Below are 10000 nucleotides of genomic sequence, written 5' to 3' on the forward strand. Positions count from 1 at the left end.
TGTGTGCGTGTGTGTGTGTGTGTGTGTGTGTGTGTGTGTGTGTGTGTGTGTGTGTGTGTGTGTGTGTGTGTGTGTGCAGTTTTGATACGAACAGCGGTGATGGTAAAGGGAATCGTTTCATAGGTAGTAACGTGTCCTAAATGTATGTCATTTTCGTTTACTATGACCATAAGGACCGGGGGCTAAGGGCATGGGAGGGGAGATGACAAATCCGTTTTTTGTTATTTTTTCTCTCTAGCCCTTGAGCAGCTGATGTCATCTTCGTTCATCTATAGCATATTGTATTTACATATGGAGGTTAAGCTAAACATATCTTATTTTGGTAGGCTATGAACAATCTGCAATTTGTTCTCAAACGTTTAACCCGGCAGTTGCCCCGAAGACAATGACATGTAATCAGTTGTCACTTGAATGTTATACCCTTATAACAAATAGCTGTATTTCCTAAGGTTGTTTAATTAGAACACTGCCCAAACGTCCTCTCGTCCTCTTGTTCTCTCTGGTCCGTGCCTTGAGCCCTGATGAAAAGCTATGTCCCTGTCCCTAGGTTAACGGGGGTATAGCTCACGCTATGGCGTGATTAATCTGGCGAAACCACACTGTCGTTCATTTTCACAACAACAAAGCAAACTCCGGTGTCTGATTTTCCCGCGAGAGGTTTGCTATGTTATGTATTAAATACAGAGAGATACCCTCTCCTCTCCTCTCTTCCACGGCCACCTGGTGTTGCCATCCTTCATTCATTCATTGAGATAAGCATCTCCGAGTTTGATTTATGGCAACCTTAGGCTAGTGGTAGGTACTCATAACGTGGAATATGGTGACGTTAAACCAGACCAATAGGGACATTTGTAATTATTTTAGGTTGGTGTGTAATGAATTAAACAGTCAGTGTTGCTACGTTGATACACCAATGTCGCTGTGTTCATTTATTTCCATGTGCACCTTCCATGAGACAGCAATACTAACGGTTTCTCTCTCTCTGTCTCTTTTTCTCCTCTTTGTCACATTCTTCACCCCACTGTCCCTGTGTGTGTGTCCTGTCTGTGTCTGTCCCTGTGTGTGTGTCCTGTCTGTGTCTGTCCCTGTGTCTGTCCCTGTGTGTGTCTGTATATGTCTGTGTGTGTGTGTGTGTGTGTGTGTGTGTGTGTGTGTGTGTGTGTGTGTGTGTGTGTGTGTGTGTGTGTGTGTGTGTGTGTGTGTGTGTGTGTGTGTGTGTGTGTGTGTGTGTGTGTGTGTGTGTGTGTGTTTGTGTTTGTGTCTGTGCCCCTTCTCCCTCTCCCTCTCTTGTCTATGGTCTCAGTGCTGTGAAGTGGCTTGCCATAGCCGTGACTTCTTCAGGTCTCAGTGAGGATGCTGTGGGTTACCTTGCTGAGCACCATAGCCTTAGGATGGACCACCCCAATCCCACTGCTGGAGGACTCGGAGGAGATCGACGAGCCCTGCTTCGAGCCCTGCTACTGCCAAGTCAAAGAGGGCGTATTTCACGTCCACTGCGACAGCAAAGGATTTACGAACGTCAGTCAGATCTCCCAGATATGGACACGGCCCTTCAAACTCAACCTGCAGAGGAACTCCATGAGGAAGCTGTACTTCAACAGTTTTCTTCACCTCAACAACGCCGTATCCATTAATCTGGGGAATAATGCGCTACAGGACATCCACGCCGGAGCATTTAACGGATTGGGAATTCTGAAACGGCTGTTCCTCCATGAGAACAAACTAGAGGTTTTCCGGAATGACACCTTCATGGGTCTGGAAAGCTTGGAATACCTGCAAGCGGACTACAATGTCATCAAGAGGATAGAGAGCGGAGCCTTCAGGCACCTCCACAAACTCAGAGTACTCATCCTAAATGACAATCTGATACCAGTCCTGCCCAGCTATCTATTCAGGTCGGTGTCACTAACACACCTGGACCTGAGGGGAAACCGGTTAAAGACATTACCATATAAGGGCACGTTGGAATATGTGGGGCGGAGCCTGATGGAGATTCAGCTAGAGGAGAATCCATGGATCTGTGAGTGTGATATAGTTCAGCTAAAAACATGGTTGGAACGCGTTCCCTACACAGCACTGGTAGGAGAGATCACCTGCGAGTACCCCTTCCACTTGCACGGGAAAGATTTACGAGAGATCAAACGCAGTGAGCTCTGTCCGTTACTTTCAGACGCGGAAATCGAGGCCAAACTGGGAATCCCTCGGTCTCCGTTCAACAACGAGAACACGTGGCCAACGAAACCGTCCTCCATGCTGTCTTCGTTCCACAACACGGCGTCATCTGTGGAGTACAAAGAGAGACATGTCAAACCCACCAAGCGGCCCAGGCCAACCAAAAACCCTCCCACCCCTCGTAGCCTCTACCCCGGTCTGAACCAGCCCCCTATAGCTGGCTACCAGACCCGCCCCCCCATCCCCATTGTCTGCCCTTCTGGATGTATCTGCAACCTCCATATCAACGACCTGGGGCTAACGGTCAACTGTAAAGAGAAGGGCTTTCATAATATCTCAGAGCTCCTGCCCAGGCCTCTCAATGCCAAGAAACTTTATCTGAGCGGAAATCTGATACAGAAAATCTACCGGTCTGATTTCTGGAACTTTTCCAGCTTGGATTTACTACACTTGGGGAATAACCGGATATCATATGTCCAGGAAGGGGCATTTATCAACCTTCCCAACCTGAAGAGTTTGTATCTGAATGGGAACGACATTGAGAGGCTAACCCCCGGTATGTTCCGGGGCTTACAAACGTTGAGTTATCTTTATTTTGAGTATAACGTGATTCGTGAGATCCAGCCGGCGTCATTCTCTCTCATGCCCAGCCTTCAGCTTGTTTTCCTCAACGACAACCTCCTCCGCACCCTCCCCACCGACGCCTTCGCAGGTACAAGCCTGGCGCGACTCAACCTCCGCAATAACTACTTCCTGTCCCTTCCTGTGCGTGGTGTTCTAGAACACCTGCATTCCATCGTCCAGGTGGACCTTCATCAGAACCCCTGGGACTGCTCCTGTGACATCATCCCCCTCAAAACCTGGATGGAGAAGCTGTCCTCTGTCATCATGGTTAGTGATGTCATCTGTAAGACTCCTGATTTTGCCTTTGGGAAGGATCTGAGGTCGCTGGATGCTGAAGTCATCTGTCCAGAGCTGAAGTACTCATCCGGACCCTCCCCAGCTCTCTTCCCCTCTGATGACATGACCACCGGTAGCTCTGGTCTGGGGGAGGCTGTGGGGAGGGGGCCGGTGCCTCTATCAGTCCTAATCCTCAGTCTTCTCGTACTGTTCATCTCAGCTGTTTTCGTGGCCGCGGGCCTCTTCGCCTTCGTCCTGCGGAGACGGAAGAAGCTACCCTTCCGGAAACGCTCTGAGGTGGATCTGACGGGAATCCAAATGCAGTGCAGGATATTCGAGGATCCGCCGAGACAGACCAGCAGTGGAAGCATAGGCTCACCTGAAAAGCCAACCAGCGGGCACACACATACACACACGCATGGTCACGTTGGCCACACACACACTCACGGTCACGTCTATGATTACATTCCTCACCCTGTGACGCAGATGTGCAACAACCCCATTTACAAGCCCCGGGAGGGAGAGGTAGGGGAGGGGGAGGGGGGACAGTTTGCAGAAACAAAAGAGAACAACAGTAATTACCGAACCCTCTTAGAGAAGGAGAGGGAATGGACTCTAGCCATGTCTAATTCACAGCTCAACACTATCGTCACGGTAAACCACAATACAGGGGATATATCGAGTTTTCACGAGAACAGTGGGCTGTGTCCCACCGTGATTGACAGCCAGAGACCCACGCCAACTGTCGGCTTCGTAGACTGTCTGTATGGAACGGTGCCGAAGCTCAAGGACATGCACGTTGCACATGCACACCCACCCGGTATGCAATACCCGGACTTACAACAGGACGCACGTCTCAAGGAGACGCTGCTGTTCACAGCAGGGAAAGGCTGCTACCCTGACCCCTCCCAAAGCGATTACCTCGAGTTAAGGGCCAAACTCCAAACCAAGCCGGATTACCTCGAAGTACTGGAGAAATCATATCGGTTCTAACACACGGAGTTTAGCAAAAGCTACGTATAGACACACACTCTCCCTTTTCCATTCCCCAAACGGAACAAAATCACAGAAGAAAAACTAAACAAAAAAGCAGCATGATATTAAAATGAAATATTATATGACAAAAAGTTTTCCCCCAAAATCGCTTTGGAGGAAAGGCCATTCTCAGATATTCAATGAAGTGCCTTTTTTCAGAGTAGCCAGCAATGTTATCAACCCTTATTTTTATATGGAACAGATTGGTCTATATGCTGAGGAGAGTGAGAGAACGAGAAAGAGGATAGAGACACCGGGAAAAAACACAACATCCGAAAATATATCCCGTCAAACTGAACCCTTCATGAGCTCTCAAACGGTGGAGTAACCCGGTGCGGGAGCTGGATGTCTCCACTGGGCTCGTGCTTCTGTCTCGCTATCTTTCAGGTGGATATATAAACGCCCGGGTGCCGTGCACATGAAGCTAGTAGGAAATAAATGAAACATTAAGAAAATGAATTGCAGTTTGCTGCATGCACTCGACCCATTGCAGTGGTGAGGGATTTTCTCAGAACCATCACTCACGTATTAATAGAGATACTGTAACACATTACGGTTCAGTGTTCTATTTAATTTTATATATTATTATCATTATTATTATTATTATTAAAGAGGACTACTATATATCTGGGTGCAATTCTCAAGGACGTGCTCGCCCAAGGATGAAAATAACATTTGTGAATATATTATATGATGACGCTCAAGGTTTTCTGGAAATCCACGCTCTTTCTTAAAAACCATGCATCGGATTATCTCATCGACACTAACGGCTTTGTAGGGGGCACTTTTAATGTTTTCTCTCTTACAAAGATTTGAAGAAAATATGTGCATATATTTATTCTGTAATTTCAGTGAACATTTTATTGTAAAGGTAAAGTTAAATAAATGTATAGTGAATATGCGTCTGGTATAGCCTTCTTAATAAAAACTCTCATATTAAATGAAAAGGGTGCTACCACGGAACGTTTGTGAAGAACGTAGAGGTAATATGTTTGGTGTGGCTCTATACTGTGCTGTGTCTGCGCATAGCAGCATAATACACGGACATCTCTAGTGGCTTGATTACATTTTTAGTTGTGCTGCTGTGGCCAAGAATATGGGCATTTGCTGCTACTGTACAATGGTCGTTTACTTGAGGTAGGCTGAGTCGGGAAGGCGTGCAACTTCGATAGTAGCTGGCGATACCAAAACTAAAAGAGGAAGAGAGAGACACGTCTTTGCGAGATGCAGAATTGAAAATGAGCCAATTAATGAATCAAGTTTTGTCCGATGGGTAATGTAAATGCACCATTGTGTTCTCATTTCATTGTGACTGTTTTCACATGAAAGTTCAACGAATTATCTAAAAAAAGACCGCGCGTCTGAAGGACCCACTTGAAGCTCATTCGCTGCAGATTCACATTACTCATTTTGTCCACACGGGGGAGACAGAGGGACGCTCACATTACCAGGTTAACAATACTGCTGGTCTGTTAGACACTATCGCCAGACTGTTCTCTAATCTTCAGATGGCAATATGTTGAATCCATGACCAAATGAAATACTAGGCCAGTACATTAGTCTGCTATATTCTATCAAATTGAAATACAGTAATCAGCAAGAGAACATTACGTTTGCTTTGCACTATTAATGAGATCAGTAGGATTGGAGATATCCTGTGCAGATAACATAATGGTTATTGTTATATAAAGGTTTTTCTATATCATCATGTATTTGTGAATGTCCTTAAAGAGGGAGAACACACGTGACAGGGAAATGGGTTTCAAGCAATGTCATTCAACTTAAACCAATCGATCATTTGACATTCCAACTCATTTAAAGGCCCAGTGCAGTTAAAAACGTGATTTTCCTGTGTTTTATATATACAGTATTTCCACTCTATGAGGTTGGAATAATACTGTGAAATTATGAAAATGATGATAATGCCCTTTTAGTGTAAGAGTTGTTTGAAAAATGTCTGCCTGAAATGTCAGCCGGCTGTGGTGAGACGGAGTATTGGCCAGACTGGTGGCGTTCGTTAATAGACCAATAAGAAAGAGGGTTCCAAAACTCTCTGCTTTCCCCTCCCGACTCAGACCATTCCCAGACAGTCCTAGCAAAATGATTATTGTTCAAGCTATTTTTTGTTTCTTTATCGACCGTTTTAATTGAAAATGTAATTGTTCCCCAGAAATGATTTGTTATTGATATAAAAATGGACCTTTAAGATGTTACTTGTTGGTTGGGGTGGAGTCAGACAAGGACATGTTGCATTTTGCAGGAAAGTAGAGTGATTTTGAAGAGATATTAATGTTGAAAGGAAGGTCGTTTTCATCGTTAATCCACATGACTTGAGTTTATGAACTATTTCTTAGTCATCAGAAGTACAAGACCGACCACTTCTGTAAACTATCGGTTTATATCATGGTCATTGTCTCCCCCCGTTTGACACTCACTCACTCACTCACTCACTCACTCACTCACTCACTCACTCACTCACTCACTCACTCACTTACACACACACCTGGATGTAACAGCTAACATCCAGGAATATAACCCTTTACCACCGGCTGTGGGACCTGGACATGCACACACACACACACACACACACACACACACACACACACACACACACACACACACACACACACACACACACACACACACACACACACACCAAATTAGTATACAGCAGGCCTTCATCATTCACCCTAGCCCCCAACCTAACCCCCTTTCTCTTCTCTGACCACCCTAGCCCCCAAACCTAACCCCCTTTCTCCTCTCTGACCACCCTAGCCCCCAACCTAACCCCCTTTCTCTTCTCTGACCACCCTAGCCCCCAAACCTAACCCCCCTTCTCCTCTCTGACCACCCTAGCCCCCAACCTAACCCCCTTCCTCCTCTCTGACCACCCTAGCCCCCAACCTAACCCCCATCCTCTTATCTGAGCTTCCTAGCCCCCAACCTAACCCCCTTTCTCCTCTCTGACCACCCTAGTCCCCAACCTACCCCCTTTCTCCTCTCTGACCACCCTAGCCCCCAACCTAACCCCCTTTCTCCTCTCTGACCACCCTAGTCCCCAACCTACCCCCTTTCTCCTCTCTGACCACCCTAGCCCCCAACCTAACACCCTTTCTCCTCTCTGACCACCCTAGTCCCCAACCTACCCCCTTTCTCTTCTCTGACCACCCTAGCCCCCAAACCTAACCCCCTTTCTCATCTCTGACCACCCTAGCCCCCAACCTAACCCCCTTTCTCTTCTCTGACCACCCTAGCCCCCAACCTAACCCCCTTCCTCCTCTCTGACCACCCTAGCCCCCAACCTAACCCCCATCCTCTTATCTGAGCACCCTAGCCCCTAACCTAACCCCCTTTCTCCTCTCTGACCACCCTAGTCCCCAACCTACCCCCTTCCTCCTCTCTGACCACCCTAGTCCCCAACCTACCCCCTTCCTCCTCTCTGACCACCCTAGCCCCCAACCTAACCCCCTTCCTCCTCTCTGACCACCCTAGCCCCCAACCTAACCCCCTTCCTCCTCTCTGACCACCCTAGCCCCCAACCTAACCCCCTTTCTCCTCTCTGACCACCCTAGCCCCCAACCTAACCCCTTTCTCCTCTCTGACCACCCTAGTCCCCAACCTACCCCCTTCCTTCTCTCTGACCACCCTAGTCCCCAACCTAACCCCCTTTCTCCTCTCTGACCACCCTAGCCCCCAATCTAACCCCCTTTCTCCTCTCTGACCACCCTAGCCCCCAACCTACCCCCTTCCTCCTCTCTGACCCCCCTAGTCCCCAACCTACCCCCTTCCTCCTCTCTGACCCCCCTAGTCCCCAACCTACCCCCTTCCTTCTCTCTGACCCCCCTAGTCCCCAACCTACCCCCTTTCTCCTCTCTGACCACCCTAGTCCCCAACCTACCCCCTTCCTTCTCTCTGACCCCCCTAGTCCCCAACCTACCCCCTTCCTTCTCTCTGACCCCCCTAGTCCCCAACCTACCCCCTTCCTTATCTCTGACCCCCCTAGTCCCCAACCTACCCCTTCCTTCTCTCTGACCACCCTAGTCCCCAACCTACCCCCTTCCTTATCTCTGACCCCCCTAGTCCCCAACCTAACCCCCTTTCTTCTCTCTGACCACCCTAGTCCCCAACCTACCCCCTTCCTTCTCTCTGACCCCCCTAGTCCCCAACCTACCCCCTTCCTTATCTCTGACCCCCCTAGTCCCCAACCTACCCCCTTCCTTCTCTCTGACCCCCCTAGTCCCCAACCTACCCCCTTCCTTCTCTCTGACCCCCCTAGTCCCCAACCTACCCCCTTCCTCCTCTCTGACCCCCCTAGTCCCCAACCTATCCCCTTTTCTTATCCCCGACCAGAGGGTTACTCATTGAGGGTCAGCAGTTTTCTGCATGCACTTTGTTTGATTAAAGCAAACCTGAATTATTCTATTTTAAATGAGAAACAAAGTTCCATAATGATCCACCTTTATATTTCTGTGATTCAGTAAGGTGACACGGCCCACTGTGATTCAGTAAGGTGACTCGGCCCACTGTGATTCAGTAAGGTGACTCGGCCCACTGTGATTCAGTAAGGTGACACGGCCCACTACTTTGATTCATGTTTTTTTGGGGCTTAATTGATTATCTGTTTGGTTCTGATCACAAATGCGCTTGTTGATTATGTTCTAATAAATCCTATTGTTATCCTACTCATATCTCATGACTTTGTAAAGCCATTCTCTGTACTCATGGAGAAACTTCATCTAGGCTGTAGGACGAGAAGGGTTCATCATGACTTTGTAAAGCCATTATCTGTACTCATGGAGAAACTACATCTAGGCTTTAGGACGAGAAGGGTTCATCATGACTTTGTAAAGCCATTCTCTGTACTCATGGAGAAACTACATCTAGGCTTTAGGATGAGAAGGGTTCATCATGACTTTGTAAAGCCATTCTCTGTACTCATGGAGAAACTTCATCTAGGCTTTAGGATGAGAAGGGTTCATCATGACTTTGTAAAGCCATACTCTGTACTCATGGAGAAACTTCATCTAGGCTTTAGGATGAGAAGGGTTCATCATGACTTTGTAAAGCCATACTCTGTACTCATGGAGACACTACATCTAGGCTTTAGGACGAGAAGGGTTCATCATGACTTTGTAAAGCCATACTCTGTACTCATGGAGACACTACATCTAGGCTTTAGGACGAGAAGGGTTCATCATGACTTTGTAAAGCCATACGCTGTACTCATGGAGACACTACATCTAGGCTTTAGGACGAGAAGGGATCATCATGACTTTGTAAAGCCATACTCTGTACTCATGGAGACACTACATCTAGGCTTTAGGACGAGAAGGGTTCATCATGACTTTGTAAAGCCATACTCTGTACTCATGGAGACACTACATCTAGGCTTTAGGACGAGAAGGGTTCATCATGACTTTGTAAAGAAGGTAAAGTGTTTGTTTGCTGTTCTCTAGTGTTCCCTTGTGTAAAATAGCGTTGTGCTTAGCAACAACTGTGTGTCTTGTTAGAATAACCTTTACTACACCGGGGTGTCTCTAAAGAGCTGAGTCTCTTCTCAGAGAGAGAGGCACGACAAGACAGGAGGAAGTTATTCTACCCTCTCCCTCACTCTACATGCTGCTGCTCTAACTTACATAATGGTTTTCAAACACAGAATCATGTTACGTAACCTGTGTGGTCAACCTATGTTCTGATTGGCTGAGTTGCTGTTGAGGGAGGGGCTATGCTGAAGGGATTTGATTGTTCCCTATTGATGAATGTGTCCTCCAATAACCATGGATTCACCCTATCCCAAATCCATCCCAAGTCCCTATATCCTCTATGGACTCGTAAAGATATGTGATTATGCCTCCTACTTGCTAGACACAAAATGTTTGCCTTGGCTCAGTTG

General features: G+C 47.4%; 1 protein-coding gene across 2 annotated transcripts in view; it reads left to right on the forward strand.

The window, feature by feature from the left end:
- Positions 1 to 8789, forward strand: part of LOC110503202 (SLIT and NTRK-like protein 3) — a 9938-nt gene extending 1149 nt beyond the window's left edge. For both annotated transcript variants that reach the window (XM_021581568.2, XM_021581569.2), the window contains one exon: positions 1304 to 8789. In XM_021581568.2, the coding sequence (XP_021437243.2) occupies positions 1354 to 4065 (2712 nt within the window). In that variant the 5' untranslated portion in view covers positions 1304 to 1353 and the 3' untranslated portion in view covers positions 4066 to 8789. The remainder of the gene's footprint in view (positions 1 to 1303) is intronic.
- Positions 8790 to 10000: the final 1211 nt, after the last annotated feature.

Source organism: Oncorhynchus mykiss, chromosome 24, assembly GCF_013265735.2.
Source record: "Oncorhynchus mykiss isolate Arlee chromosome 24, USDA_OmykA_1.1, whole genome shotgun sequence".
Classification (NCBI taxonomy): domain Eukaryota; kingdom Metazoa; phylum Chordata; class Actinopteri; order Salmoniformes; family Salmonidae; genus Oncorhynchus; species Oncorhynchus mykiss.